Source organism: Laetiporus sulphureus, assembly GCF_001632365.1.
Source record: "Laetiporus sulphureus 93-53 unplaced genomic scaffold LAESUscaffold_13, whole genome shotgun sequence".
Taxonomy (NCBI): domain Eukaryota; kingdom Fungi; phylum Basidiomycota; class Agaricomycetes; order Polyporales; family Laetiporaceae; genus Laetiporus; species Laetiporus sulphureus.
The window spans coordinates 297,396-324,501 of record NW_024468522.1 but is presented as its reverse complement, the minus strand read 5'-3'; the positions used below and the strand labels follow the sequence as shown (position 1 = coordinate 324,501).

Sequence of the window (27,106 nt, the reverse complement as noted above, 5' to 3'; positions counted from 1 at the left end):
TCTTCACGTATGCTGCGGCGACCGGCACGTCCGTCTCCTTCAGAGCCATTAAATTACACCCGTCCCGAACTCCATGCTGCACCGGTCCCTGCCCTCCTCTCTACTCAACTCTTGTCTCCTTTCTCTTACCTCTCTTCATCTTAAACTGTTTTAGTGTGCATACTGATGTCGATCGAAGGTGCGTCCGGTCGATCCTAACGTTAGACCTGGTGAGGCTCATGCCGTCGGACACGCCGGCTTTTGTCGGCTTTCGCACTTGTAGCGCGCAGCGACCAATACTCGTTAACCTCGCCGTACGGGTACACGCCCGACGCTTGGGTGGGCATCCTCTTCATCGTCATCTTCAGCCTAAGCACAGGTACGCGTCCCTGCTCGCCCTCGTACACCGACCCCACTCACCTCGCGCTTTGCGCTTCTTTTTCGCGGGCAGCATGCCACTTTGTGCAGGCGATCTACTATCGTCTATGGTTCATGCTCCCTACCGCCGTTCTCGCCGGCGCAATCGAAATCATCGGCTGGGGTGGCCGCTTATGGTCCTCGTATAATGTCCTGCGGAATGACCCCTTTCTAATGCAGTGCGTGCGCCTCTTGTCCAATTCACCTTCCGCATTGACAGAAAGATATCAGGATCGTGTGCACAATCATCGCGCCGACGCCGCTTGTGGCCGCGAGCTTCATCATTCTCGGGCAGATTATTCACAGGCTGGGCCAACAATACAGTCGGCTTAGTGCCAAGTGGTGTACGTCTCCTTACGCTGCGCTTCCTGCTGTTTTTCTCATTTGCTGCTGTGATGTGGCGTACATCAGATTCCATTATCTTTATTTGCTGCGTACGTACCTTTCCTACAAAACATTTTAACATCGTTAACGCTACGCACAGGATATCATCGCCCTCGTAATCCAAGGAGTTGGAGGTGGCGCCGCATCTGCCGCTGTAAATAACTACCAGAGCCCTACTCCGGTACGTGTGCGCTTCTGTTACTCACTCCTGCCCCCACTCACGCCATGTCACCCAGGGCGGTCATGTCATGCTCGCTGGTATTGTATTTCAACTTGGTACGCTCGCTCAGCTCCTCTCTCTCTTCTAAATCTGTCTCACCTGCTACCACCATCACCCTTGGTACAGCCTCCATCTCGTTCTACATGCTCCTCGCGGTCGAGTTCATCATGCGCTACCTGCACGACCGGCCGATTGGTGGGCGCATCTGTGTGCATACGCCGTACACGTTCGACAGCAAGCTCAAGCAGATGGTAGGTGCGCTTGCGTTTAGCAGCATCTGCATATACATTCGGTGCGTACGCATCATGGTTCGTGCGAGTATGTGCCGCTGACCGGGAAGATAGGTCGTGGTACCGGACGTTCGAGCTCGCAGATGGATGGGATGGCCACATCATCACCACACAGCGCTATTTCGGTGCGTCTCCTCTTTTGTTCTCTTGTATTCTCACTGACAGCGTACTGCAGTCATTCTCGACGGGATGATGATCGCATTCGCGATGATTGCCGTAAACCTGTTTCACCCAGGGCGGTTGCTCGGGCCATGGCACACATGGAGATCATGGAACGCCTCGGCAGAGGACGATCGGCGCGAGCAAAAGGCGCAAGAGGAGCCTCAGAGCGGGCGAGAAAGTGCAGGGGAGGGCGAGATGTGGGAGATGAAGAAGCAAGGGGTGTGAGTGCCGTTCGTATGCTAGACTGCACTGGCAAGGCTAGGACATGCCCCAGACTTAGATTGCCGTTGTTGGACTCGATAGAACGCGGACGACGCGATGGCTGTAGGTAAATATAGATCGGGTTGTAAATATCTCTTACTTACATTTTGTGCTTTATCTGGATTCCTTCTTTTCCATAGCACAACCTCACAAGCATGTCCCTCTTTAGATGATACCTTATACGATGACACAACGCATAGCATCGATCAATAGAATCGGGAGTTGTTTCTGCTCGGAGGGTGCATTTTCGAGCCATAGGAATACTCTTGCAGGTATGCAGCTGCGGGAGGTGATGGAGCTTATCGTGTTTGAATTGTCAGCGAATCCCGGGAGGGAAAGGTGGCACACTGCCCCCAGAAATTTGTCTTTGATCTGCGGCGCAGTCTGCAAATCGCAGACGAACTTGACTGCGCAAGAGATCGCAGATCCAGATAGGTGCCTGAGCGGCGTCTGGCTCCGTGCCGAGGTGCCGGCGCCGAGAGGCTCGGGACGACTTCGGGATGTCATCGGGTCAGCGAGATCGCGTCAGGGTGGCTGCACGTATGTAGGCCTCGTCAATCGTGTGTATCTCTATCTCGCTTGGCCCCGCCGGGATCTTGGTAACAATACCTGTCAATCAATGTAATCGAACATCGCACATATGCTGTCTGGTATGATACTGCATTCGAGCTGGCCACCACGACTGAATCGAGGAGGAGATTGAACATCCGCATCGTGCATCTATGTATAACCTGTCACTCACCAGCATATATGTATGTCGCAGACTCCAGTACTACTTGAAAGGAGGTATCACCGCCATCCTGCTCGTATCAAATGCACCGCTCTTCACTTCCTCCAGCCGTCGCTTCAAAGTCCTAAACAGTTCCGTCTTGTCCGCAAGCTGCACGAAGTCCGTCACAGCCACAAGTCAGCTTGAAACATATATCTTGCTCGTGCTACTGAAGGAGACGAACCTGATACGTGGTGACCCGCGCAGATGTGCTGGGTAGGACGAAGAAGAGCGTCTCGTGCACAGAAACACCATCTGAACGAATAGCGTTCAATACGCCAGTTATTGCGGTCATGTTTCGACGTAGACACACCAGGATGCACGACCTTGTACGGCTGTATGTCGAACTGAAACTTTGCCTTCTTGGATCTTCTCCTCCTCTTCGGAGTAGCTGGGATCCCGTCGGATCCCAAAGACTCATCATCTGACTGTATCGGATAGACAGCCCGCGGGCGCACGACGCTCTCCACCGCCTCCCATGCTTGCTTGCCCACGAAGCACATGATGCGCGGCCGGTACCGCGCAATCTTGGCGAAGAGCTCTGGAACGGCCGCCTTGAACTCTTCCTTGGATAGTTCTGCTGCCTGCAGCAATTGGGAATTATGACCGAACCACGTCGCAGTAAATCAAAGTCAGAGGTGTTCTGTGTGCGTAACAAAGCGCAGCCTGACCTCAGCGCTCGGTCGAGCGACGATGTTGGTCTGTAGAGAGCCAAGGAGCAGCCGTCAGCTGGAAGTGCTGACGATTAGATGCGTTGAGACCAACAAGCAGAAGCATGCGCAGTTTAGTGACAACTAAGAAGGAAGATACTTGCCAGACCTAGGTTGAACCTCTCCGGGAGTGTATGATTTTCTGAAGGGTGCAATCGCTCTGGGGCGTCAGTGAGACCTGTCCAAAACACAAACAGCTCTTAGATAAAACAGGACAAGAGCAGATCAGCCGTCGTGTCGCTTCACCTGAATCATGCAGACACCGCCAGAAATGGTTCGTTACGTGTGCAAAATGGTGGCCCGACTTGGACGACTGGATTCCAGGGCTAACGTTCCGGCCATCAATCCGGCTTTCACTACGGCCTGCATCGTTCAGCAACTTACTTGATTCCGCAAAACAATACTATGTCGAGACACACAGGACATCGTCAGTAGGTCTTCCATCGGTCGCGGATGAGCATCGAAGCTCGAGCGCTCACTGTCCAATTCCTCCTTCAAGTAATCCTGAAGCGGTTCGAGGTGGGCGTACGTCTCCGGAGGAGCGTATCCTCGCTTTATCCGCGTCCGCGATTTGATGCGCTCGAGCTTGACGGGTTTTCTTTCCTCAAACTTCACATCAAGCTTCCGAGCGCTAGTACTGCCGGATACTCCGAGCGTCGTCTCCTTCGCCGTCGCTGCTACCCTCGAGCGAGTCCGGGTGACACGCTTGGACTCCAACTTTCCTGCACGAGGTTTCGAGTTCTCACTTTGAGACTCATCTGGAGTCGAGGATGCATCCGATGACAGCTTGGGGGAGGCTGGCGCTGAGGCCTTTGCCAATCGCACTGATCTCGTCGGACTGGCAGGGGAGTAAGCATATAAAGAGAGAGCAGTACGGAATTTCTGCACATGGGCAGCCTCATCAGTCTCTTCTTTCTTCATCACGGTGCAATCCTTGTATCCTGACAGATGCGCGATCTGCGACTGCGAGATGCTGGCGGTAGTAGTAGGTGGCAAACAGGCGCCCAAGAGAGAGGTCAAACAACGACCCACGGCAGTCACCGCATAACCGTGTCACACAGTCACTAGCTCACCGCCTGACCAATATCAGCCAATAAATATGGCGGACATGTCATTCCAAGATTCGAATACCGAGTATCTAATACAATACAGGAGGGGTAGTACGTGTCCTTGAGAGCCCGCCGAATCGCCGCACCACGCTCTCACATTCAAGGAGAACAGGCCGGGCCCGGATTTTCGTAACATGCGATACAGGACAAGGCAGAAAACACCAGAGCGATCACAAGCGCACGATGAGCTGTTTGACGCCAGACATCCACAGCCCGATATCATCCGTTAACGTGCCGCTGGTGAGCAGGTCCATATGGATGTTCAGGGCCGCTTCACGATCGTGGGCTTCCATAGCTACGTCCAGATGCCATCGGTCAACTTCTTATCAGCAGATGTAGGGAGAATGGACGCACCTCTAGACAGCACAATGAGCTTCTCTTGGACGTGCTTCGATAGCGTCTCACAGTTGAGCGCGTCGAACAGCGGGTTGATTCTGCGCTCCAAATCGTCCGTCAGACGTTTTTGTGATGGCTGAATGAACATGTTCTCAGTCATCCTTCCCTATCAAAGAGCTATCATGAACTGACCGGAGAAATCTGCTTCACCCTCTCCAGCTGACCAGATATGACATTGTATACAGGGAGCAAGTCATCGGGTATATGACTTCGGTCACCCAGAGCTAGGAAAAGTAGACGTCAGATGGCACGGTGACGCTCAACAGAGATCGAACTCACGATACTTCGGAGGCGGGGGGCCTGCTCGCGAAGGCGGAGCAGACGGCCCTCCAATGCCATTTCCAGGTGTTCCGCCGCGCGGTAGACCCTGCGGTGGACCTTGCGGTGGTGGCGGTCCTGCAGGCTGATTCATGCGGGGCAATGGAGGGGCAAAGGTCCCCGGCTGGAGTTGCTGTTGCTGGGGTGGCATGCGCTGCATAAACTGTCCTTGCATGGGAGGAGGGCCTTGTGGCGGTGGCGTTGCATGCACATACGGACCTGATGGACCAGGAGGAGGGGCACCTGGAGGAAGATGTCCGTGTGGCGGAGGCGTCTGTCCTGGTATCGGGGCTAAAGGCGCATACGGATCTGGCGTTACAGCGGGAAGGGGAGGCGCCCTTGGCACACCGACGTTCGGAGGGGGGGAAGTCATCATCATACGTCCCGGCCCCGGCGCTATCGGCTGGCCAGGTGCACCAGGTGGACCTGACGGTGGTCGCATCGGGTATGGTCCCGGCCCAGCCTGCGGCGGAGGAGCCATACGATGTCCCTGGGGTGGCGGCGGCGGACGCGCCTGCACACTGCCAGGGCCTGGTGGTGGGGGGAGCGTCGCAGGAGGCTGTCCGTGTCCGAAGGTGGGCGTACCGGGAATACCCGGCGATGCAGGTGCATTCGGGAAAGGAGACATGATCGCGGCGGGTCTGCTGGCATTGCTGCCCGACCGTCGCTGGCCGGTGACATGGTGCGGCACGTCATTCCAGCCACCGTTCTCGCGTTTCGCAGAAGGTGCGGAGGGGATAGCGCTTGTCGCACGCGGTGGCGGAGGTAGGACATGGGGTTGCTGTGAGGCCAGCGGGATGGCTTGCTGTGGCTGCGACGGAGGACGCGCGTAGACATTCTGGTTGTATGGCATGGGCGCCGTTGACTGGAAGGACTGGGATGGGGGCATTTGTGACATTGCAGGTGCTGTAGGAGCATAGGTCTGCGAGGTTGGACCCGCCCGACTGTACGGTTCGTATATGGACGATGATGAAGCAGGAACCTGAGGTACAACCGAAGGCTGGCTAAGTGCAGAGTATGAGGTATATCCATACATTGAGCTGCTTGGAGCAACACTGGCTGCCCTCGTGGTAGTGGAGGTCGGCAGGGATGACGTCCGAGCAGCATGTCCCTCACCAGCAGCAATCAGTAGACGCTCCCTGCCCTCCGCGAAGTCCAATGCAGAACCAGGCCAGCCGTGGTAGTCTGGAGGAGTGAGCTTCAGATACGCAACTGCCTCCTTAACAAGGCCCTGCGACGCGAGCAAATCGGCGTATTCGTAGTAACGATCGTATAAACCGGAGAGCTTGTAGCTTCTTGCATCTGCTTCCTCGTTCGAGCTCTTCTGCGTGAGGTCGGTGTCTTCATAGCGGATGGCACTGCGGAACACGGTGACCTTCTCGACGAAAGTCTGAAGGGCGAGGGCGTGAGCAGTGTAGCGAGAGCCATCAAGCTTCTCATTCTCAACAAGTCCATGTTCCTCCTCTGCCATCTCTTCGATCCATATATTGACCAACCTCTCCAATCGCCCAGCTGCGAGGTAGGTGAGAGTCGCATTTCTCCTGTACTCAATTGCCCTCCGCTCTGCGCCGGGAAACTCGGAAGCCCTTGCAACGTCTGCTTGGAACTCAAGGCGTTGGCCAAGTTGCTCCGCCAAACTAGAGAACTCCTCCTGGCTAGCGAACGTGCAGAGAACGACGAAGATTTCCTGCCACTCCTGCAGATCTGCATTCTGCACGACATCTGCGAGATCGTTGGTGACGATGGATTGGAACAGGCGCAAATACGGAAGCGTCGCGGTCTGGTTTTCGAAGTACGCCTTTTGCGTGCGTTGCAAGAGCTCCTGACCACCCTTGACAGCCAGCAGGATGGCATCGGCGAAGCGAGAAGACGACAGACAGAGGGAGACTGCTGACTCAAAGTCACCGAGCACCAACGCCTTCGTCACCAGCCGGTCTGTCTCTGATTCGTCAGGCGGGTAGATCTTGAACGTGTTGTTCCTCAGCACCTCCGACGTAACTGACGATGGTCCGGAACCGATCGTAGCAGCTACGGACGAATCAAGCGCGTAGTTCGTGTGGGGGATCCGCATCTGATCGTCTGCTGAGCGCGCCGTCCCAATACTGCCGAAGAAGTCTGCCGCAGCATCGGTCTGCGGGGTACCGATCAGTTCGTCTCCGAACAGGCTCGGCGCCGTTGTCGTGGACTCGCCGTCGGCGAGGGCCGTGTTAGTGTTATCAGACGCAGCACCGGTACTGACCTCAGAGGGCGTCGCCTCAGCTACAGCTCCAGTAGACTCCAAGGACACGTCTTCGCCGCTATCGGAACGAGCCTCGCTCTCAGGTTCTGCGAACGAGACGACGGGAGCCTTGAGTTCCGTCTCAGTTGTTTCGCCTTTCGCTTCAGCTGCAGAACTTTGCGACGCGGCTTTAAGAGCAGCCACTGCCTCTGCAACCTTCGCTGCCACCTCTTCTTTCGAGAATCCCAGAAGGGTGATGAGTTCGTCCCTGGAGTTTGCCTTGAACAAGCTCAACAATGCTTTCCAGGTTGCAGAAGTCTCCTGAGGCTCTCGCAGAACTTCTGCAGTCTTCTCCTCAGCGAAACTGCTCATCGTCTCACCCTCTATCGCAGCCTGCAACTTGGTCGCACGCTCCACAATGGACTTCTCAGTGACCACTTTGCGGATATGGACGACGCTGCTTTGCGTCCTCCCATGCGCTGACGGCAAGTTGGACACAGACACAAGCTTACCACCGTAACCGAAAGAACTCGAGACTGGGCGGCGCAACCACTTTGGAGGATGTTTGAGGGAAAGTGTTGCTCGCGACGCACGAGCGAACCCGCTCGCACCGAAGATGTCAGAAGCATCAGGCTGCGGAGTGGCTGGGACGTTTTGGCTCGCCTCGTTCGTGGACTGGATTGAATGGATGCCGATCGTGCCGTCGAAGAACGCGGTCGCAAACAAGTCAGGATTCCGAGGGCACCATTGAACCTGGAATGCCCAGTTATCTGCAGGAGGCAGCTATAATGATAGATCAGTGGCTGTTTGCTTGGAAGCGACAGAATATATACCTCGCCGATGATCTCCGACGTCTGTGGATTCCAGCATAGTGCGCGATTGTCCTTACCGCAGGAAAGCAGCAGGTCAGCATCTTGCTTGCACCACGATAGCGAGAGGACGCCCTTCTCATGCCCTGTAAGGATCTGAAAGCATCTAAGTACTTCAAACAGATAACATTATGCAACATTTTCAGACCTTCTCGGGCGCACGAGCGTTTCGGAGATCCCATACCATGATAATAGGAGACGTGTCGTCCTCAGAAGACGTGACCAATCTTGTTGCCTGCAAAGTCCATGAGCATGGCGACCACTATCAGACAGCAGAACACCGACATTGTCTGGATGCCAAGCGACATCGCTCATACCGCGTCTTCCACCCATCGCCATACCCGCTGCACCAAATCCTTGCATGCCTCCTGCTAGCGTACCGGCACCACCACCGTACGCCAATGCCGCAACCTCTCGTTTTCCACGAAGATCCCACACGACCGTGTATCCCGTGCTGCTCGATGCCGCGAGAGCATATTGGACGTGATGGTTCCATGCAAGAGCGGTGATCTCATCAAGTTTCGTGCTACGGGTTCCGGGAGAGTATGGTTTGCTCGGATCCTTGAGGTCCCATATATATATCTGCAACGTGCTGAGCGCGCTGCGCGTCCCGCGATGTCATGACACGCACCTCCCCGTTGACTGCACCGGAAGCGAACAGGTTCATTTGAATAGGGTTGAAATCCAGACCGCGGATCGCGCCCGTGTGCGTCTTATTTCTTAGTATTAATGAATCCGCAGGACTGATAATGCAGACGGTCAGCGGGCAATGCGACGCGTTATACGACTTGCAGGTACTTACTCTGCATTAGCAAGAATCTTGGCAGGATCCCAGATGTCAAGTTCGCCGTTTTCCATGCCTGCGACGATGACACCACGCGCACGAGGTCCATCAGTGTATCCCCATGCGAGGCGGTTGAATCTGCGCGTATGGTCACGACGTTCGACAACGATGAAGTGCATCTCAGCAGCCTGCTACACACCTTGACGTGGTCGTGACGGATGCCTTGGGCCCTGCTTGACCTTCCTCGCCCAAGTCGAACTGGTTCTTGTCCAAAAAGTCCGGAGCCCATATTTCGAGCTGTCCATTGTTACTGAAGGACTCGTCAAGCGCGCCCGCGACCGTCCCCGTTGCCAGCAGGGGGAGTGACGGCGACGGAGACCACGCGAACGTCGACGTCCTATGGATCTCCTTGAGCTTCATGATGTGTGGAAGGAGAGTTGCAAAGGCGACGTGTTCGGTGATGCGTCACGTTGGGAGGATATTTCCACTTTAGCTGCGGATGATAAGCCTTATCTAACTTTTCGTAAATTCAGCAGAATAGCAGCAGTAGCAAGGCATTTGCCGAGCGGGAGTCGAAAGTTGCATCGGAGCGCGCATCTTCCATACGCAGACGTCAGTACAACGATCAAAGGTCCTGGAATAGTACGAATACCAACTGAAACTGCAGACTACTATAAGTTCTTGCGAGCCGTCTTGGTCTCAAATGATGACTATGGCCTGGACATTAATGAACACTACAGTAAGGTATGCGCACTGGAAGGTGCAACTAGCTTCTGAAATCTTCAATATTCATCATGTCTCTTCAGGCAATCGTGGCGGTTCTTGTGTCTCTTCCTTCCGAAGAGATTTCGGGGAATTGTATACGCCGCAATGTTCAGAATGAACAAACGAATCATTTACGGCGATTGGATTGAGAACGTACGCGTTGCACGTATACCATTTGGCGTGTATCTCAAACGAGGCTACCTGCAAGAAGCTCTGGCCACTAAATACGTGGCCACGCACACCACGATTCCCGTTCCTATCATATTAGACATTGCACCTGCAGAAGAAGGCAAGGTCTGGATGCTGATGACTGAGCTTCCTGGCAAGCAGCTTGGCCAACGTATAGGCAATCTCAGGAACCTCTCGCCTCACCAGCTGCAGGTCGTCGAAGATACACTTCGAGATTGGTTCGACCAGCTGCGGTCCCTTGATCCCCCAGACCCAGATGCCGTGTGTGCGTTCGGTGGCTACCCTATCAAAAGCAACCGCATCAGCCATATGAGGACGGTGGGGCCATTTCTCTCTCAGAGGGAATTTCATATGAAGTTAGTGGAGGGCTACGAAGAGACATTGGGAGATGTGCCGTCCGCGAGCCATTCAAAGCCTCACAGGATCTGTTTCACCCACGGCGACATCAGTCCTTATAACATACTCGTAGACGATGACAAGAAGCCTTGCGCTCTTATCGACTTCGAATGTGCGGGATGGATGCCGGAGTATTGGGAGTACACGTATGCGCTGTACATCCGATACCCGCGCTACAAGGAGTGGTGTGATCTCTTCACGCGCATTTTCCCTCAATATCCCACGGAGTTAGAGGTCGAATACCGACTGTGGGAGTTCGCTTTTCCGTGGTAATCAGGGATGACGGTGCGGTATGTGTATGTGTCCAAAGCGATTGATGTCTCTTGACTCAGAATGATCCACCTCCACATAGATCCTTGGACGCTGAAAGTGTTTTGCTACGCGTGAGTGTGCGATTATGTGTTAAGTGATACCCATCAGGATGTGTTGAGCTCTTCGCGTCGGTTTGCATACTTCAATTTCCTGGGTGTCTCTGTGTGCATTCAAACGAAGATTCGTATACGAGGGATGATACTGTAAGCTCATGACATTGTCACATTGGAACTTTTGTCAGTAGACTTGTTACGCTCACGTACTAAGTGTCCGCATTTCGCTTCGCTACTCAGAATGAGACACGACTCCATCCTCGCAATTCCGAACTGATCTTAACGAAACACCCTTGGCTGACTTCGATGCCGATGCTCATTGACTGAAAAAGGATCGGAGCAGCTGATGCTTTTGATGTCTTCCTGCACGTTCCTCTTGGCCGCGGCAGCAGGAGGCTTCGGGACAACATATCTAGCTGCCTGATACTTGCTTAATGCATGCGCATAAGCGGCTAAGTGGCATGGCAAGTGACGTACCTGTGTTGGAAATTTCGCAGGACGTTCCTTGAGAGGGCAGTCGTTGCTTTGTTTCGTCCCAGTAAGTGAACTCTTTGTACTGCTGCATAACGCTAACCTTGATTTCACACTGGTCTAATTACGGCCTTTACAGAGCAACAGATATTCATACGGGCGGTACCAAAGATATAACGCATTCGTATGAGAGGTCCGTACACAGGATGATACATTCGAGGGAAACGTCGATTAACCCGGTAGAATTCTCCGCACAAGCTGCTGTACAAAGTCTCACACGACGGTTAGACAACATACGCAGGTGGCAGAGACTTCTCCTGGAGCGATCGCTTGGACGTGTTCTCTGCGCTGTAGATAGATGATGGGATCGTCGCAGCCGATACGTGCTCAGAGAGTGGCAGTTCGACTGCGACGATAGGGAGGACGTCCGCGTAGATCGTCCTGGTCGTTACTTCCTGTGCTTTGGGGCCGCGCTCACGCATCAGGATGCAGTTGATAATGATGCCCTAAAAATGCTATCGTTGTTAGCTATTCCATTCGCAATCTAGAAGGGATTTCCCACCTGCAGCTGGACAATCAAGGGAAGGAAGTAGTTCGCGGCCGTGAGACCGATGCAATACAGGATCACGTACACCAAAGAAATTATTCCATATGGCAGTGCGGTCTCCACGACGGCTGCCTGGAATGTGGAAAGGGTGGAGCCATCCATTGGCGGGAGCGTACTCGCGACCGCACGACGGAGGAACAGGATGCGCGCTAGAATGAGGATGCCGAGAAGCGAACGCAAGGCCCCTGAGACAGCAACTCCTGGAATGTCTATGCCAGATCCCGCGCCTACCCAGAAGCTGGAGTATGGCGCATTATTTATAGCGCATTGTGCGGCCACAAAAGCTGTAGGTTCAAGTCAGATGCCGCCACCGCTTTACAGCATGGTATTCACCTATCTCTACGAGCCAAGCCACAGTCAAAGGAGCCGTAATATACCACTTCTTCCAATAGGTATGTGCACGGAAGAGCTGTGAAAAGGATCATCTATGAAGGGATTTCTTGCGATATAAATCGAGGGCGTACTAGAAACCCATCAGCTAGAATAAGGTTGACGAAGATCGTCGACACAGCCGCCAGGCTAGCAGGGGCGTTACGGTAGGTCACAGTATGTGTGATGCCGCTGATGTCTCCAGAGACGACGCTGACACCGTCGAACCAGCTGGATTGGTCCAACGTGATGTTGCATGCAATATTCACCACACCCATGATCCACATCACCGCGACAAGAGGCAGCCATCCAAATTGACCGGGAGGTTTGCCCTTCCAGACCTTGGATGCGGCTGCAAAAGCCGTAGTCGTATGTAGACCTGCAACAAGCCGGCGAAGTGAGCATTTGTGAATCATCAGTTGACACAGTATGAGCAGACACACCCAGCATGGCAGTTCCGACGTAGATTCCAACATTGACAGATCGTTGAAACCAGTACTGTTCATTGCTACCCCAGTCACTAGCAGGCTGATACGGGGTAGCTGTGGAGGTCGCAATGGAAATATATGTCATCGACGGTGACATATAGGACAATGACGCTGACGTGGTAGGCATAGCTGCGAAAGCGAGGAGATCCTACTGATTGTCGGCGAGGGCTTGAGCTCCTGCAGGGAGATGGGACGTTCTTATGGCCTCTTCGTGCCTCAATAGTTACGGGGACATAGACCACTGTGGGTTACATGAGGATCATGATCATGCACCGTGCGCCATGACTTACGGAGCTTGAACAATTTCCTCGAGACCGTACCAGATGGGGGTTCAAAAGCTAGACACCGGTGCATCTAATGAATGTGCTCGCGTAAAAGACACGGCGATCGCTCTCCGATGAATTTCGCTTCTGTGTTCAGTGGTGGGTGAGGCGAGGAGCTTTGAATTGACGAAATTAACAGCCTCACCAGTCTTAGACTTCGATCATCCCATGCGGCTTAAATGCGCCATCGGAAAATACGAATCGAAGCATACTGCCCAGCGCTATCAGTAAATCGCCCTTCAACTTCATCGTTTCCGGCCATTTTGCACTGTGCCGTGAAGCTTGAAGATCGAATATGACAGAAGGCTTGCCTAGATATCATTCGGACCCTTCTGATACGTAATTAGTGTGCGTAAGACCGCCAATACTACCTTTCCTCCCATAGTCGCGTTTCGGTGATCCAACACGATTAAGAATATGCACAAACACTAGTAACTATCCTGTGTTTACTCGGGCCCTGTATCTCAATTTGTGCACTAGATTTCTTGAGAGCGCAATTACTTCTCCGTTTGATTCCAGAAAGTGGACTTACTGCTGCACACTGTGGAATTTCGAATTTCTCCCCGGTCTCAATCCCGATCCTCATTGAGCCAAAAAAAATTGGATTGTTGGGAAGCGCTCGCCACTTTGGCAATCACGCGGCTCTCGGACCATCACGTCCACAGAGATACCCGTATCGCTTCGCAAACCACGGCACGAGTGTTGTTATCTCTTCTTCAGGTTATGACGACCGGAACCACGTACCATGTCAGCGATGTACAGCCACACCAACCTCTGCGTCTGGAATATGTCTATTCGCTGAACGACTCACAAAACAATGTTCCGTTATAGATTGTATCGCATGGCCACCGCACGAGCGACGTCATTTTAGGACGTGAATTTGACGTACCAGGCACATAGCTTCCATGCAGAACAACGACAATGTTTTTCACAGAAATAAGTCCGGCTGCATATGATCAGTGAAAGGGGGTATGGAGGGAGATGATGCTCCGCAACCCATTAGAAGATGTACAGTAAAATGGCTTGTCCTTTTGAACGTCCGGGCACTACATAAGTTGCTCATGTACGAATCCCAATCGTTCCACCTGCATGACAATGTATAGCTTGAGATCCGGCATCATAGTTCAAGCAACCAGACACCTACTCAAACCCACTCGGAGTGGCTGACCACATCTCCAGCATGTTATCCGGAACAAATGACTCTAAGCCTGGTTCTTGATCATCGCCAGGCAGGAACGACACCAGATCTTGCATAGGCTGTAGCTGAGGTTGAAATTGCTGAGCTGTCACTGTGGTATATGAGTCGGTCATTGGCATGAACGTCGAGGCATAATAGGAGTTCGGATCCGGGGCCATGTACATTGGTGTTACCGGAACGAAATCGCTATTCGTCCCTCCTGTGGCACTCTTCGAAGATTTGACAGCATTTGCTAAATATGCCTCGCCCATTTAATTTAAGGTTCTTCGTATCCGCTCGATGCCACTAAGGCGGGAACACCGTGCTGCGAAAACCTGAGAACATCCCGGTCCTCGATGCGATTCGTGTCCAAGGAGTTACCGGTACTATTACCAGCCCAGCCACTCTGGCGCACGTTTCGATCAAAGTTCACCGGGCCCGCAGTGCGCGGATGGCGATGTGGGACTGAGGAACACCTGCCGGGATCTACTTCCGGTCATCGGTGGAGTGTCATACGGCGAAACTCGGAGAAGCCTTGAAGATATTGCTATGCACGACTGCGTCTGACACTAGATCGCAGCAAGCTAGAGTCACCGCAAAGAAGGATTCCTATTGTGAAAAAGGCGCGAACAATTATGGGTTCCCTTAGACTTCCCCCTCTATTCATTTCCTGAGTTAGTTTCGCAGAAATTCATGCACAGCAAGGGTACAAAATGGGCCCCTTTCTCCAAAACTCTTCGCTTGACAAGGAAGGCTGGATTATTCGACTCAGTTCTAACGCCCTTCCTGCAACGAGAGTTGTACTTTCTTTGTTGTGAGTGCACGCAGGGAGAATTAGGTTGGATACTAAGCAACAACCTGAATAATTTATGTAATGTAAATTCACACGACATATTAGCATTAATCCGCTACACGGATGCAAGATTCTGATTCAAGGTTGTTCACAACCCTTTCACACTTTTGACGGACTCAACGACTTCTTCGACTCACACGTAGAGTCCAGTACTTACGTTCAGTGTCATGTTCGAGTCGGTTGTCCCGTCCAAAATGCTATAACATTACAATCCGCATTGTCTTAGCGAACAAACCACGACAATAAATTACGGCCGGTCGATCGGACTGCCGTGCGCAACGCACAACACAGCTCGGGTATATGTCTCCGCGTGCCATTCGCTAGCGGCTCCAGCCAGCTTGAATGAGCAGATTGTTTGTTGCTCGCTCCGCCGGAGGAGGAACGGTGTTGTCTCGATCACTATAAAGCAAATAAGCAAAGACAGATCAAGGCGGAAACGTTTGACGGCATACAGATAGAAGCTCTTGATCAGGGACTCGACTTCTTCTGCTGACATCTTGATGTCTAAGAAAGGATCGCACAATCAGCGGACATGGGATGGCAGAATCATGCTCAATACTCACATTTCTTCGGATCTGCGGGAACACGTCCTCAGTCAGCACCAAACAACCAAGATCCACAACAAGTGAATACTCACTCTTGCTAAATTCCTTGCCGAGATTCTTCTGTATGAACTTCTGCAACGACGGCACGACCAACTTGACTGCCTCATCCGCAACAGTCTCTCTCCCCTGATCGTCATCATGCAGCACCCTCGCCAAATGATGACGCTCCGCAACCTCGTCAAACAAGTCAAAGAACCGAGTGAACTTCTCCTTCGTCGCACTCTTGCTCTTGTCGCGGTCATCTCCGAGCGTCTGTAGGAGCGGCGAAAAGTTCGAGTCGAAATAGGCGGCCTTCGCCGTGCGGAAGTTTGACCGCAGAATGTCCTGCGCTGGTTTGGAGAGCAGCCCGGAGATTTCCGGGTGCTTCGGCTTGAGCAGAAGGCGAGTGAGAAGGTACGAGACATTGTTGAGCAGAAAGATGGATCCGAACGCGGGCCGCTTGTTCGACTTGGACAGCGCCTGAAGCGTGTTGACGATCATATTGACAATGTCGACTGCGACCCAGTCAGTCTATGGCTGTCTGGCGTTAATGGCGTGGACTTACAAGTAAAATGCTCCAGGATGGTCTGCTCGTTAATCTCTGTTGTCCTCGGAGCTTTCTTTCCGACCTGTGCGCCTTCGCCCATCTTCCAGTTGCCATCGCCGAGCGAGAGCAACATTGGGCCCACAGCGCCGCGCACCTCAGGCAGCCGCTCCAGATATTCTACGGTCTACGCCAACAATCAAAACTGGTGCATATCAACGCAACTCGAACCACGCTCACCGATATCGTGATATCAATCACACCTGTGCTCAACTCGCCCTGGCTGCTGCTCGCCGCCATCTTAATGTCCGCAAGGAATTCGGGAAAGCTACGCTGGCAGAGGCCCCTGATCGTCTGCACCCCATCCTTTAGCTCGTTCTCCTTGCGCCCCGCGGGCCGCCACACAACTTCGTCCCAGCGACTTTGAGCGCCATTAAGCGCAGTGTACAGTGCGAGCGCATGCAGCGTGTATCTATGCAGCGAGCGCTTGATCAGTGTGCTCAGGGACGAAAGAGTGTTGGAGAAAAGGGAAATGAGCGGGTTGAGCAGAGTGGTGTATGTCGAGGCGATCATTGCGGGAGCGATGAGAGGTGCGAGCTCGGTTAGGAGGTGATACTCATCCTGCATCCGCTATGAGCACACCAACTTACAAGTGATGGACTCGCAAACGCACCTCGGCAACGTCCATGATATTCTGCACCAACTTCTCAAAATCGTGCCCCGCCACCAGCCCGTCGACGCTACTCGCGCGTTCCGACACGCGTTTTCCGTACACCTCGAGACATTTCTTCGACCATGCACCGCGCATGTCGCCGTAGCCCTTCTGTGCCTCCTTGAGTGCCGCCTGGATCGCAGGCGCAGCGGGGTGCGACGGGTGCGTCGACGGGAGGGGTAGTCTGCGGAGGAAGTCGACGAGCGGATGTAGCGAGGCAAGGACGGCGGGCGGGAAGGGGATAGGCTCAAACTCGGGGCCGTTGACGGGCGTCCCGGAGGAGCCCTCTGCGACAAGCTTGGTGTAGAGATGGATGAGCTTCCTCGCGCCGGTCTCGATGAGGCGTGCCTGAAAAAGTCAAGAGGATTCATATAAGCATGGGTTACTGCTGGGTTAACACGTACGGTTTCGCGAGCACCGCCATCGGTGGCGCCGAACGCAATGGTCACGTTCATGCGCTGCATAACCTCTATATAATCCTGCAATTGCCCTTGTTGTGGGCTGAAGCGAACCTTCGTGATGTTTCAATATAGAGATATTACTGAACCCACGTACCCGCGCAGAATCAGAGCTTCCTCAGCAGCAATACCTTCCTGGTAGCTGGCAATCTCGTCGATCTTCATGAGCGCACTCTCGATGTCTGTTCTCAGCTTCAACGCTTGCTTGGTTCACGTTCTCTGCAGACTTACTCTTCGCTCGTCTGGTGAGCTGTTGGGTGGAAGTGTACAGTGGCAGAATGGACTTCTCGAGTTTCACAAGGCGAGTGTCGAAGCTGGAGAGTATCGCTGCAAGGTTGCATAACTCGCGACATGGCGAGAGCTTTAGCATACTTACAAGTCATCCTCTGTGATACCTGATGCGTCTTATTGAGGTTCTGCTCCAGCTGCGAGAAGGATCTCAGCTTGCGAGAGTCAATACTACCACGAGTACTGTACCAGTTCAATCTCTGCTGTTTCGTCATCCATGGCGCCGACGAGCTACAAAATACACAGATAGTGTAGGAAGACAGTGAGTTGGCTTGAGCGCACGAATCGACCAGAGCCGACTTGGAGACGGTGAGGAACGCAAGCCGGGGTTGGTGCCACAGCATGCAGCCACAGCAGAAAGCGGAAAACACCGTCGCGGAAAACAGATCGGACTTCAGATTCCCTGGTAATACCGTACCTCCGCAAGGTACCTCCAATCATTCCTATGCCAGCTTCCTTACTCTCGCTTTTTCTAAGATAGAGGTCCCGATTTCCATGTGTTCCTTCCTTAAAAACTTGCGGCTATACGAAATCGAGGGTTCCATGCTTTAATCGAATGCCACGGTGCGAATTTGAACGCACATAGTGGGGACTGTTGGACCAGTTGGGTAGGTATGACAGTATGTGATAAGTTTGCTCCTGCTGCTTGCCGATGCGGATTGAATTGGGGTACTAGTACCCGGTTCGGTTCCCCCTCGCCCCACCACTTTTCATTATATTTTGCTTTTTTCCCCTCATTTGCCATGGCAGATACTATTACTACCATGGCCATGTCGTGCTCCCCACCGGCAACGCCTTAATTGTACTCCGGTGGTCACCGCGGACATTGCATCGTCGCACGACTTACGCAGGGGGAGGGGGGGTGTGCTATAGTTGGCGTGGCGATCTCTTCTTAGCAGGCCTCGGCCCGGTGTCTTGAGCTCGAGGAACCTTCTCGCTAAATCCGCGCTCTCAGAGGCAAGTGCCAAGGAGGCAATCTACGAAACGGTCGAACCTATTATACGGGCAGAAGCCGCTGATGCACTGTTCGAGGCTGGCTTGAGTACTGTTCATTTATTCATTAAGTTTTTCGGGATATTGGGTTTGAGTCTGGGTGCTTCTGTCGTCCTGCAGATTCTGCGGCATGGTCTGTCTACGAATGCTCTCGTTCTTTTGCCGGTGAGATGTACAGATAGCATATCATTTTACCCAGAAGACTACTCTTATACAAGCTTTGAACATTTCTCTTTTTTTGAGATGAAACGTAATCATAACTAGCGAGAACGAACGTTAAAAATCGATCAAGCTTCATCCATCCCCTTCAACCCCACAGCATCGCAGCAGCATCATTACCGAAGTAACGATCGCCCTTGATGTGATGCTCGGACATGACCTTGGCAATCTCAGCCTTGTCAGCCTCCGTCAGGACAATATCCGCTGCGGCGAGGTTCTCAAGAGTGCGCTTCTTGTTACTATCCCGATTCGTGGTCAGTTACACTGATAGCAAGCATCAATGGCCAAAGTACGCACGACGAGCCGGGAAGAGGGATCACATGCTCTCCGAGAGATGAGACCCAAGCGATCGCGATCTGGGCTGGTGTAATGTTCTTCTTTGCTGCGATAGCCTTTAGAGCTTCCACGAACGCCAGGTTCTGTTCGATGTGCTGCACCACGTGGAACATTCTGATCAGCCCGCGTGTCTAGAAGAGACTGTGGTATGGTCACCTCTTCGCGGAAACGGGTCATCTGTCGGCGAAAATCGCCATCTGCGATTGCGAATGCATTCGTCAAATCTTTTTTTGTGAATGCGAGGCACACTCACCAGTTAGATCGTCAGTTTTCTTGATAGAACCAGTCAAGAAGCCTCTTCCCAATGGGCTGCACAGGACTCGTCAGCAATGATTCAATCTCGAGGGATACCAAAAGGACATACGAGTATGCAGCGACTGCGATGCCCAGCTCCTTGGCTGCAGCAATGACTAGACAGCTACCATTAGCTATGCCTTCCAGAACGACCGAACTACCCACCCTTTTTGGTCTCTTCCTCGTAAGACCAAAGGCTGACTTCAATCTCGACGATCGAGATGGGATGAACCTAGCAGAGCTGCTTTTAGTCCATTGTCAGTCAACCGATGGTGGCGAGCACTCACGGCGTGCGCGCGCCTCAGAGTCTCCGCTTTGCATTCAGACAAGCCAATGTGGCTGAATTTTCCCTCCTTAACGAGTTCCGCCAGCGTCTTGACGGCCTCCTCGATGGGAATCTTCGGGTCGACTCGAGCAGACTCAAACAAATCCAACTTCTTCGTGCCGCGAAGGACAGAGTTGATCTTGTCAACGCTGCGTCTGAGGTTCTCTGGCCTATACGAACGTCTCAGGTCGTACGGAGCGTACGAGGAATCCTGAAGAGTACACACGATGAATCGATATTCAGCTCGCCGACTACTGCACCGCCCTAGATGCCAAATGCCGTCCAATCAGCTCCGAGTATGCCCACATGAACGTATGAAGTGTACCTTCACCGACAGGAAGGTCTTGTCAGCATATTCAGGATACTTGTCGAAGAACCTGGCGATTAGCTCCAAGTTGGCCGTAGAGAGATTCGGCCCATAGAATTCACCTGTCAACACGAATAATGATGATTCAGCACTGCATGTGTGATTAGCAATGGAAGCGTACCGCTATTGATTAGCATCTTGGTACCGGAAGGTAAAGCATCGACGCCGGCCTTGATAGCCTCGAAGGCTTCTTCATCTGGGAGAGAATGCTGCGGATCTCTCCAGCTGTGTAATATAGCATGAGTAGCCACAAGCTGTACGGAGGAAACGTTGCCGACGTCATCATCATCAAGCCATGCTACAACGGTGGGCGTATGATAAGCGACCCTGGAGAAAGTCATTCCCCGCTATGAGACATACCGCTACCTTGCCAACGACAACGTCGCTGGCAGTCCCTCCGAGATGAGTGGTAGTGTGGATCATGTTCAATGTCTTGTTGTTGCCGTTTCTCCCTAAAACCGTGCAGTTCCGAGTGGCAATGAACTTATCTGTTCCACAGTCGCCTTATATACACACCGTCGTCCGTTACCTAGCCTAGATAGACCAAGATGCCGTTCGACGCGTCATGGTGTCGGCGGAAGGTCTGACGCTAGCTTACGTACGTTTAAACGTTGAACGTTGACGGCCTGAGATGTAGTCCTGAATAAGAACCCACGTCATAGTCCGAGCGCAGACTAGTCAGCTGCTATTCGGCGACGGGTGGGTCAGCTGCGATCCTGCGCTCGCTCTACGGCCCGAGAACCTATAACTGCAATTCAAGAGTGCTAGTGAACGTTTGAACACTAACAACCCTCAGCCGAGATGGAAAATTTTCCCACTCCCAGTCAATCGTTGGACAACGAGTGAGACGATTGTCGGGAAATGTGGTGAAAAATACTACGAGGAGAAAACTTGGGCGCTTCACGGGCGCTCCGAAGGGTGTGACGCAAGCGCGCTCTCGGTCACGCAGTTGTCACACTGAGGATAGCGCCTGCGGTGGCGGAGCCGAGCAATGTCCATAGTTTGATGCTTGTAATTTCGGCTCTCTGCAGGCTTCCTTTCACGCGACATCTTCCTCGCAATCCATTTCCAAGGATTTGTACAGCCAGAACATTTTGCGCAACGACGGTGCCGCAAACGCGAAGATTAGGCATGGAGTCCTCGGAATCTTCCTCGCAGGAATCGCTTACAGAGCAAGTCGGGAGCCTGTCCGTCTCCAAAGTCACCGACGTCGACTCGCACCTCGTGGATGAGCTGTTCGCTATCACGAAGAGGAGCCCAAAGCTTGTGCGATCGACCGAGTACCACGCGCCCGCGGATCCAAATATTATAGTTCGGAGCTGGAAGATGAACGAATTCAAGTACTATGATGTCCCTTCGCCATTCCCAACTCTTGCGCGTGGCCTCTTCACTATGGAGGTCAACGTCAAAGGCCGTCTCAAGCATCGCATTGTGGCCAGAGGCTACGACAAGTTCTTCAACATTGGCGAAGTGCCGTGGACAACAGTATGTCATATTTCCTACATATCATTCCGTGGCAAGCTTTGAAATGTGGCGAGGGCGAGATCTCTGTATATCAGTACCTACGGTTCTTGGGTTTTCGCAGTGCCGCGCAAGATTGTCATATCTCTGCGGATGCACCCATACCTCCAACTGTGGCGCACATACTTCGACCATGGAATGAGAACCTTCAGGCTGGAATGTACCTGTATTCATCTAAAAATCGTTCCCGGCGCACAATTTCCCGGCGCACATTGCTCAGTCGGTCATGGAGACATCACATCACATGGTGTCATAATGGCTGTCTTCAATAGTTCCCGTGTGGTGTGCGAATCTACTACACGGTCCCTTTCATGCTAGTACGACTTGAGACACTCTGCTCTCGCCCTCATTGCGCAGCGAAGCTTTCCACGGAATACTGACATCCTTTTCCAGTGTTTCCTTGCTTACCAGACCGCTATCACAGTGGGCATCTCTCGAGGCACACACCTGCGCTCCGTACACCCTGACGCTCAAATCAAACGGGTGCATCATATTCATCGCCGCGCTCACGCCGTCGAAGCTCCTCGTCACCTCCAAGCACGCACTTGGTCCCGGTGGCCGTGACGGCGAGAGCCACGCGCAAGTTGGCGAACGGTGGCTGCGGAAGCACCTCGCAGATAAAGGCAAGACTGACCAGCAGCTCGCAGCTGTACTATGGGAGAAAAACTGGACCGCCGTCGCCGAGGTATGCGCTCCCTGCTCCTACCCACGTACGTGTACTGACGCGCACGCAGCTGTGTGACGACTCGTTCGAAGAGCACGTCTTGCCGTACTCAAAAGAGAAAACGGGCCTGCACCTGCATGGCCTGAACGAGTGTACGCGCGCGTTCAAGACGATGACGCAGGACATCGTTGATGCGTTCGCGCACGAGTGGGGCTTCATTCCGACGCCATCCACGGTACTCAAGACGATCCCGCAGGTGAAGGCGTTCACAGAGGAGATCGGGCGTGCGGGCAAGTGGAACGACGATGCATTGGAGGGATTCGTCGTGCGCACGCACGTCGTCGACCCGCCCACGGCAGGTAAAAGCGGCAAGACCGTGCCGGTGTCCCTGTCGCCATACAAAGCAGGCTCGTCGTTCTTCTTCAAGGTCAAGTTTGACGAGCCGTACATGATGTATCGCGACTGGCGGGAGGTGACGAAGATTTTGCTGTCAAAAGGGCCCACGATGTCGAACGCCCCGAAGAGCAAGCTGAGACGAAAGGAGACGCGGTTGTATGTGAAGTGGGTGATCGATGAGATCAAACGAGACAGGGAGCAGTTTAAAGATTATACGAAGGGGAGGGGTATCATCGCGACGAGGGATCGGTTCTTGAAGTGGCTGGAAACGGAGGAAGGACATAACCTTGCGGAGAAGGAGAGCGAGAGAGAGGAGGCGGACAACGGGATCGTGACGAGCGCGGATGGGACGCAGTTTGGCAAGACGATCATTTTGCCGGTGGCAGTCCCGGGAGTTGGTTTGTCTATTTCAATCACTTCCCAAGTAAAGCATCACGGCTCACCCTGGGCGTAGGCAAGACGACCATTGCGGTGGCACTGAGTCATCTGTTTGGATTCGGACATACGCAGAGCGACGACATCGCTTCAAAGAAGGCTGCCCCTATTTTTGTCAAAAACGTCGTGAACCTGCTCAAGACACACGATGTTGTCATCGCCGACAAGTATGTCTCTTAGTCTTGCATCCCAACCTATGCTCACCGGGATCTCTGCATAGAAACAACCACTTGAGACAGCATCGTAAACAGCTGCGCGATGCGGTGAAGAATTTCAAGCCGCCCGTCCGGCTCATGGCGCTCAACTGGTCCTTCGACGTCCCGCTCTCCACGATCCACCGCGTCTGCGGCGACCGCATCCTTCAGCGCGGCGAGAAGCACCAGACCCTGCGCGCAGATGTGCACAACAAGAGCTACGAGGAGGTCATTTGGCAGTTCCTGAAACAGGCCGAGGAGCTCACGGACGACGAGGTGGACGTCTCGGTAGAGATGGACTGGGAGGAGAGCCTCGGAGACGCGCTCGCACGCGCGGTCGACGCGTGCGTGCGCATTCTTGGCGTGCAGCGGCCTGATGCAGAGGCGATGGGGCGCGCACTGGCCATTGCGCGCGCGTACGAGCCGACTAGCAGACGTGAAGTGAAGGCGAAAGAGGCTACCGTGCGGTACTACGGAATCCTCGTCGAGGTAGATCTGTCCGAGGTGCTCGGCTCGCGTCTTGCAGAGCCCGGGGTGCCCGCATCAGGGAAGTGGTTCTGGGACGCGCTCGTGCAGAAGAAGCGCGTCGCTTCGCTGCCGCACATCACTCTCGTCCACAAGAAGTCGCTCCCTGAGGAGACACCGCTTTGGGAGTGCTGCAAGGAGCTGTACCTCTCCGCGGCGCCGCCGTTGTTCACGTTCCGCCTTGGGCACTTGGTGTGGAATGATCGGATTATGGCGGTGACGGTCGAGGATCTGGCAGTGCACGGGGATGAGGCGGACCCGGAGGGGAAGGGGGCCGAGTTTTTGTCAAAGCTGCCTGAAGAGGCGAAGGAAACGCTGCATGTAACGGTGGGGACGAGGGACCAGGATGTCCCACCGGTGGAGGCGAAGGATCTGGTGTCGAATTGGAAGAAAACGGGCGACGCAGAGGGGATTCAGTCGGTGGAGTTGAAAGATATATGGTTGAAGGGGAGAGTAAAAGGCTTGACCAACTGAAGATTTTATAAGAAACCGGAATGGACACCGCTACTGTCCAGCTGCTTCATCCACCACCCACCACGACGCACTCTACATTGTATATTAGTACACCAGCTGTATCAATTAGAAGTTCAAGTATGCAACAATACCTCCGCTTAATACCTCGTCTTGTCTCAGCCACGAGCCCACTGCTGAGGATGATAAAGCACGCTTCATGATGCTATTGTAGGTGCCAGATATGCAGCTAACTTCTTGTGTGGGTGTACTAATCATACACAGCTTTTACCGCATCATAAATTTCAAGCTCTAGCACCCAGCCTCCTGACCTCATACCGGACCTTGTCTTCATCTCTGAGCAAGACGATTACCTTGCCGGAGCCTTCCTCCCAATGGTCCAGCCTCCTGAGCTTACCGCACTTCCGTGCGAGCAGAGACGCCACCTCGTCATTTTTGCGTACGCGACTGCGATCTGACAGCGTCATCGCCGTGCCCGGTGCCAGTGCTGTTGGCGCGATTTCGTAGAAGAAGCGCACACCGTGGAAGGTCGTGAGGTTGGACATCTGCGAGAGGATGTTTGCCCATTCGGCCTGTATGAAGAATAATACGAGTGAATGAGACCGCATTCTGACGAAAAAAAGAGGACAATTGGCACTCACGAATTGCGTGCTAATTGCAGGAGCGGCTCTGCCCGTGTGAGAACTCGTGCTGGCGTGAGAGTTCGCTGCTCCGTTCCCAATCCTCTTCCCAATATCGAGCCATATAAGTTGCGGAGCGCATTCCGCCACCTTCCTAACATCGTCCATGTCGTTCCAGCTGGCCAGCTCAAGCCTTTTCACGGTCGTGCCATGCTGTTTCAAGCTCGACAGGAACACCCCATCCCATTTCGACCCGCTCAACGACACGCCCTTGATCGTCTCCAACGGTCTCCCTCCCTCCGACACCGCGCACGGGCATTTTAGGACGGCGCTCATGACCTCCTTACTGGCCTTCAACTCGCGCAGACGAGGAAGGCAGTTCGGAAGGAGGGACAGCGATTGGCGGTTTCCGGCAGTCCCTCCTGCCTGTCCGCTGCCCAAAGCGACATCCAGGTGCAGAACCTCCAGATCGAGATGTGCGAAGAGGAAGGTCGACATAGTGTCGAGGGCAGCTTGCGAAGAGCACCGAAGGTTGGTGAGCACTAGGCTCTTCAGACGTGGCCACCGCCCACACAGAAGGAAGTCATCTGTAACAGGATTAGAGAATCCCGGGGCACGGCGGGTCGTATATGTCACGTTCAGGGACTGAGAATGCACCGGTGAAATTGGGCATTGTCTGTCGAGAGCAGCTATGGCATACCTCAATTGCTGCACAGTTTGCGAGCATGCCGGATATGCGGGACATGTTGGGATTCTTCGTCGCCCCGTAGGTGTACTTGGTCGACTGAAGATTGACAATCTTCAGCGAGGGCAGCTGAGGATCGCGCTATTCAGAGAGTGCCCTGCCTGGAGTCAAACCAAGACATCTCACGACGGGTTGACGATTCCTGCGGCTCGACCCTCCACTGTGCTCAACCTCAACCTCACCCGCAGCGGTTGGTGTGAAGATCAGGTTGTCGCTAATCTCGACCTGCCTAAGCGTCTGACATTTCATGAGAGTGGGCCAGACGTCGCCTATGGAGATGGGAGAGTGATTGCAAGACCAAACGAAGGTCTGCAAAGAAGACATCCTCGCCATGGCGGAAGCCAGTAGACGGCCCTGCTTGTCGTGCATGCCCAACTCATCGTCAGTAGACTCGATATCGGTATCGGAGGCGAGGATATCTGAGGGCACAGACTCGGGCTCGGTGGAACGCTCGTCGAGCACCTCCAGGCGGCGGATATTCCGGGCAAGCGCGCGGTGGACGATGAGGTGATTCCACACACGCAGTGAGCTGACCTTGCACCGCACGACGCGATAGTCATAATGCCTCGGGAAGATGATGTTGTACAGCCGGCGGCACGACAACGCGCACGCGAGCAGGTCGCGCTTCTCGTCGACGTGTGCGATGATCGCGTCGAGTATCTCGGTAGGCTGGCGCGTCAGTGTGCGGCGGGACGGCGCAAGCCCGACGAAAGGCTCCACGATCGTCAACAGGTGTAGGGAGAGCTTGTGCTCATCGGGAGAGAGTTTGAACTGGCACCCGCCGATCCGGGAGGGCAGAGACGCGAGCAGCATTCGCAGCGAACTCAGCGCAGTGAACGGATCCGTGCGATCATACGAGAGGACATTGGTGTTCACCGCCCGCAGGACTTTCCGTGTACGAGCCTTTGCCGTGGGTGGATGCCCCTTGGCCTTGGACGACATGGTGCGAGTTGACATGTCGCAAGTGCACAAGCTGGTCGTCAATGATCACCGTGTCGAACCGTCGCGCTGGACAGTGCGGGAGCGAAGGCGAGTATGACTCCTGCAGACAACTGCTGGACGTGCGAACGCACGCGGGTGCAGAATGTCGTTATCTAGACTCTAGACTATGCCCCATGGGGAAGAATGGAAAGAACGCACCTCCGCGATAACATGGAACTTCCTTCACGTATCTGTACAGCGTTTATAATTATGCCTCCATTATTATTGACGTAGCCTAGAGCGATTCTGATGCGGCTCTCACCACGAACGATGAGCAGCTGCCATTGATTTTGAACTCACCGTGGTGCGCACACGCCTGCAGATCTTAATGGACGAAAGTACTCGCGGAACTTCTCAGAGCGTACTCACCCAAAATGACACGTCTACCGAGGCAGCCGATGATCACGGTGTCAGATTTACTGCAATGTAGTGGGGACTTCAAAATCGATGTCGTCACTACGAATACCACTTCAGCGGCCATAGTACCTTGTGCACTTTGCATAGGTTGATTATTCGACAGAGCCATGAGCTTTCTCCATACAAAA

At 53.6% G+C, this 27,106-nt stretch overlaps 10 protein-coding genes across 10 annotated transcripts; 3 read left to right on the top strand and 7 right to left on the bottom strand.

The window, feature by feature from the left end:
• The first annotated feature begins 37 nt into the window (after nucleotides 1-37).
• On the top strand, nucleotides 38-1,745 carry LAESUDRAFT_88480 (RTA1-domain-containing protein). Its single transcript, XM_040914861.1, has 10 exons — nucleotides 38-178; nucleotides 263-358; nucleotides 431-575; nucleotides 628-740; nucleotides 808-830; nucleotides 881-961; nucleotides 1,017-1,056; nucleotides 1,127-1,292; nucleotides 1,345-1,415; nucleotides 1,466-1,745. The coding sequence occupies exons 1-10, from the start codon at nucleotides 166-168 to the stop codon at nucleotides 1,675-1,677; spliced, it is 960 nt and encodes a 319-aa protein (XP_040765661.1). The 5' UTR covers nucleotides 38-165; the 3' UTR covers nucleotides 1,678-1,745.
• Nucleotides 1,746-2,381: 636 nt separating this feature from the next.
• LAESUDRAFT_88410 (DNA glycosylase) lies at nucleotides 2,382-4,186 on the bottom strand. The gene is made up of 10 exons (XM_040914860.1): nucleotides 4,081-4,186; nucleotides 3,672-4,030; nucleotides 3,577-3,595; nucleotides 3,439-3,518; nucleotides 3,297-3,370; nucleotides 3,154-3,183; nucleotides 2,796-3,066; nucleotides 2,667-2,737; nucleotides 2,456-2,593; nucleotides 2,382-2,395 (listed from the first exon to the last, which is right to left on the bottom strand). The coding sequence occupies exons 1-9, from the start codon at nucleotides 4,092-4,094 to the stop codon at nucleotides 2,486-2,488; spliced, it is 1,026 nt and encodes a 341-aa protein (XP_040765660.1). The 5' UTR covers nucleotides 4,095-4,186; the 3' UTR covers nucleotides 2,382-2,395; nucleotides 2,456-2,485.
• A 158-nt stretch (nucleotides 4,187-4,344) lies between these two features.
• LAESUDRAFT_697968 (uncharacterized protein) lies at nucleotides 4,345-9,346 on the bottom strand. Its single transcript, XM_040906328.1, has 10 exons — nucleotides 9,086-9,346; nucleotides 8,905-9,024; nucleotides 8,734-8,845; nucleotides 8,388-8,684; nucleotides 8,251-8,337; nucleotides 8,067-8,198; nucleotides 4,977-8,016; nucleotides 4,830-4,921; nucleotides 4,656-4,773; nucleotides 4,345-4,596 (listed from the first exon to the last, which is right to left on the bottom strand). Exons 1-10 carry the CDS (start codon nucleotides 9,304-9,306, stop codon nucleotides 4,472-4,474), a joined length of 4,344 nt encoding a protein of 1,447 aa, XP_040765659.1. The 5' UTR covers nucleotides 9,307-9,346; the 3' UTR covers nucleotides 4,345-4,471.
• A 196-nt stretch (nucleotides 9,347-9,542) lies between these two features.
• LAESUDRAFT_749150 (kinase-like protein) lies at nucleotides 9,543-10,865 on the top strand. Its single transcript, XM_040911546.1, has 3 exons — nucleotides 9,543-9,630; nucleotides 9,693-10,526; nucleotides 10,589-10,865. Exons 1-2 carry the CDS (start codon nucleotides 9,590-9,592, stop codon nucleotides 10,507-10,509), a joined length of 858 nt encoding a protein of 285 aa, XP_040765658.1. The 5' UTR covers nucleotides 9,543-9,589; the 3' UTR covers nucleotides 10,510-10,526; nucleotides 10,589-10,865.
• Nucleotides 10,866-11,238: 373 nt separating this feature from the next.
• Nucleotides 11,239-12,419, bottom strand: LAESUDRAFT_677112 (uncharacterized protein). Its single transcript, XM_040905644.1, has 4 exons — nucleotides 12,144-12,419; nucleotides 12,013-12,088; nucleotides 11,635-11,963; nucleotides 11,239-11,578 (listed from the first exon to the last, which is right to left on the bottom strand). The coding sequence occupies exons 1-4, from the start codon at nucleotides 12,333-12,335 to the stop codon at nucleotides 11,357-11,359; spliced, it is 819 nt and encodes a 272-aa protein (XP_040765657.1). The 5' UTR covers nucleotides 12,336-12,419; the 3' UTR covers nucleotides 11,239-11,356.
• Nucleotides 12,420-13,681: 1,262 nt separating this feature from the next.
• On the bottom strand, nucleotides 13,682-14,427 carry LAESUDRAFT_88357 (uncharacterized protein). The gene is made up of 2 exons (XM_040914859.1): nucleotides 14,004-14,427; nucleotides 13,682-13,944 (listed from the first exon to the last, which is right to left on the bottom strand). The coding sequence occupies exons 1-2, from the start codon at nucleotides 14,306-14,308 to the stop codon at nucleotides 13,788-13,790; spliced, it is 462 nt and encodes a 153-aa protein (XP_040765656.1). The 5' UTR covers nucleotides 14,309-14,427; the 3' UTR covers nucleotides 13,682-13,787.
• Nucleotides 14,428-15,072: 645 nt separating this feature from the next.
• Nucleotides 15,073-17,802, bottom strand: LAESUDRAFT_724388 (uncharacterized protein). Its single transcript, XM_040908602.1, has 12 exons — nucleotides 17,665-17,802; nucleotides 17,564-17,612; nucleotides 17,419-17,514; nucleotides 17,285-17,369; nucleotides 17,134-17,230; nucleotides 16,691-17,077; nucleotides 16,258-16,638; nucleotides 16,039-16,204; nucleotides 15,527-15,988; nucleotides 15,453-15,464; nucleotides 15,342-15,393; nucleotides 15,073-15,288 (listed from the first exon to the last, which is right to left on the bottom strand). The coding sequence occupies exons 1-12, from the start codon at nucleotides 17,692-17,694 to the stop codon at nucleotides 15,210-15,212; spliced, it is 1,896 nt and encodes a 631-aa protein (XP_040765655.1). The 5' UTR covers nucleotides 17,695-17,802; the 3' UTR covers nucleotides 15,073-15,209.
• An 802-nt stretch (nucleotides 17,803-18,604) lies between these two features.
• LAESUDRAFT_724385 (aldo/keto reductase) lies at nucleotides 18,605-20,630 on the bottom strand. Its single transcript, XM_040908601.1, has 12 exons — nucleotides 20,370-20,630; nucleotides 20,288-20,307; nucleotides 20,131-20,234; nucleotides 19,968-20,071; nucleotides 19,869-19,906; nucleotides 19,605-19,812; nucleotides 19,483-19,549; nucleotides 19,388-19,433; nucleotides 19,277-19,332; nucleotides 19,180-19,220; nucleotides 18,985-19,118; nucleotides 18,605-18,926 (listed from the first exon to the last, which is right to left on the bottom strand). Exons 1-12 carry the CDS (start codon nucleotides 20,430-20,432, stop codon nucleotides 18,776-18,778), a joined length of 1,032 nt encoding a protein of 343 aa, XP_040765654.1. The 5' UTR covers nucleotides 20,433-20,630; the 3' UTR covers nucleotides 18,605-18,775.
• Nucleotides 20,631-21,051: 421 nt separating this feature from the next.
• LAESUDRAFT_724384 (uncharacterized protein) lies at nucleotides 21,052-24,368 on the top strand. Its single transcript, XM_040908600.1, has 5 exons — nucleotides 21,052-21,494; nucleotides 21,955-22,215; nucleotides 22,265-22,988; nucleotides 23,045-23,192; nucleotides 23,246-24,368. The coding sequence occupies exons 1-5, from the start codon at nucleotides 21,141-21,143 to the stop codon at nucleotides 24,216-24,218; spliced, it is 2,460 nt and encodes an 819-aa protein (XP_040765653.1). The 5' UTR covers nucleotides 21,052-21,140; the 3' UTR covers nucleotides 24,219-24,368.
• Nucleotides 24,369-24,399: 31 nt separating this feature from the next.
• On the bottom strand, nucleotides 24,400-26,743 carry LAESUDRAFT_811762 (uncharacterized protein). Its single transcript, XM_040914345.1, has 5 exons — nucleotides 26,721-26,743; nucleotides 25,707-26,632; nucleotides 25,536-25,649; nucleotides 24,857-25,480; nucleotides 24,400-24,787 (listed from the first exon to the last, which is right to left on the bottom strand). Exons 2-5 carry the CDS (start codon nucleotides 26,535-26,537, stop codon nucleotides 24,500-24,502), a joined length of 1,857 nt encoding a protein of 618 aa, XP_040765652.1. The 5' UTR covers nucleotides 26,538-26,632; nucleotides 26,721-26,743; the 3' UTR covers nucleotides 24,400-24,499.
• Nucleotides 26,744-27,106: the final 363 nt, after the last annotated feature.

Excerpts from the sequence above, each read along its gene's own strand:
- LAESUDRAFT_88480 (XM_040914861.1), top strand. Across the intron at positions 576-627 it reads AATGACCCCTTTCTAATGCA|GATCGTGTGCACAATCATCG; the intron begins GTGCGTGCGCCT and ends GAAAGATATCAG. Across the intron at positions 741-807 it reads TCGGCTTAGTGCCAAGTGGT|ATTCCATTATCTTTATTTGC; the intron begins GTACGTCTCCTT and ends GGCGTACATCAG.
- LAESUDRAFT_88410 (XM_040914860.1), bottom strand. Across the intron at positions 2,738-2,795 it reads GTACAAGGTCGTGCATCCTG|ATGGTGTTTCTGTGCACGAG; the intron begins GTGTGTCTACGT and ends CTATTCGTTCAG. Across the intron at positions 2,594-2,666 it reads CGCGGGTCACCACGTATCAG|CTTGCGGACAAGACGGAACT; the intron begins GTTCGTCTCCTT and ends GACTTCGTGCAG.
- LAESUDRAFT_697968 (XM_040906328.1), bottom strand. The coding sequence starts at position 9,306 with ATGAAGCTCAAGGAGATCCATAGGACGTCGACGTTCGCGTGGTCTCCG. Across the intron at positions 8,199-8,250 it reads ACGCTCGTGCGCCCGAGAAG|ATCCTTACAGGGCATGAGAA; the intron begins GTCTGAAAATGT and ends AGATGCTTTCAG. Across the intron at positions 8,017-8,066 it reads CGTCGGAGATCATCGGCGAG|CTGCCTCCTGCAGATAACTG; the intron begins GTATATATTCTG and ends CTATCATTATAG.
- LAESUDRAFT_749150 (XM_040911546.1), top strand. The coding sequence starts at position 9,590 with ATGATGACTATGGCCTGGACATTAATGAACACTACAGTAAG. Across the intron at positions 9,631-9,692 it reads TTAATGAACACTACAGTAAG|GCAATCGTGGCGGTTCTTGT; the intron begins GTATGCGCACTG and ends ATGTCTCTTCAG.
- LAESUDRAFT_677112 (XM_040905644.1), bottom strand. The coding sequence starts at position 12,335 with ATGTGGATCATGGGTGTGGTGAATATTGCATGCAACATCACGTTGGAC. Across the intron at positions 12,089-12,143 it reads TTCTAGCTGATGGGTTTCTA|CTCTTCCGTGCACATACCTA; the intron begins GTACGCCCTCGA and ends TCCTTTTCACAG. Across the intron at positions 11,579-11,634 it reads CCTTGATTGTCCAGCTGCAG|GGCATCATTATCAACTGCAT; the intron begins GTGGGAAATCCC and ends TAGCATTTTTAG.
- LAESUDRAFT_88357 (XM_040914859.1), bottom strand. The coding sequence starts at position 14,308 with ATGGGCGAGGCATATTTAGCAAATGCTGTCAAATCTTCGAAGAGTGCC. Across the intron at positions 13,945-14,003 it reads GCCACTCCGAGTGGGTTTGA|GTGGAACGATTGGGATTCGT; the intron begins GTAGGTGTCTGG and ends ATTGTCATGCAG.
- LAESUDRAFT_724388 (XM_040908602.1), bottom strand. The coding sequence starts at position 17,694 with ATGGATGACGAAACAGCAGAGATTGAACTG. Across the intron at positions 16,639-16,690 it reads ATATCATGGACGTTGCCGAG|GATGAGTATCACCTCCTAAC; the intron begins GTGCGTTTGCGA and ends TAGCGGATGCAG. Across the intron at positions 15,989-16,038 it reads CATCCTGGAGCATTTTACTT|TCGACATTGTCAATATGATC; the intron begins GTAAGTCCACGC and ends ACTGGGTCGCAG.
- LAESUDRAFT_724385 (XM_040908601.1), bottom strand. The coding sequence starts at position 20,432 with ATGATCCACACTACCACTCATCTCGGAGGGACTGCCAGCGACGTTGTC. Across the intron at positions 20,072-20,130 it reads CAAGATGCTAATCAATAGCG|GTGAATTCTATGGGCCGAAT; the intron begins GTACGCTTCCAT and ends TCGTGTTGACAG. Across the intron at positions 18,927-18,984 it reads ATCCCTCTTCCCGGCTCGTC|TAACAAGAAGCGCACTCTTG; the intron begins GTGCGTACTTTG and ends GAATCGGGATAG.
- LAESUDRAFT_724384 (XM_040908600.1), top strand. The coding sequence starts at position 21,141 with ATGGAGTCCTCGGAATCTTCCTCGCAGGAATCGCTTACAGAGCAAGTC. Across the intron at positions 21,495-21,954 it reads GCGAAGTGCCGTGGACAACA|TGGGCATCTCTCGAGGCACA; the intron begins GTATGTCATATT and ends CCGCTATCACAG. Across the intron at positions 23,193-23,245 it reads GATGTTGTCATCGCCGACAA|AAACAACCACTTGAGACAGC; the intron begins GTATGTCTCTTA and ends ATCTCTGCATAG.
- LAESUDRAFT_811762 (XM_040914345.1), bottom strand. The coding sequence starts at position 26,537 with ATGTCAACTCGCACCATGTCGTCCAAGGCCAAGGGGCATCCACCCACG. Across the intron at positions 25,650-25,706 it reads GCAGGAATCGTCAACCCGTC|CTGCCCTCGCTGAAGATTGT; the intron begins GTGAGATGTCTT and ends CGCGATCCTCAG. Across the intron at positions 25,481-25,535 it reads CAAACTGTGCAGCAATTGAG|TCCCTGAACGTGACATATAC; the intron begins GTATGCCATAGC and ends GTGCATTCTCAG.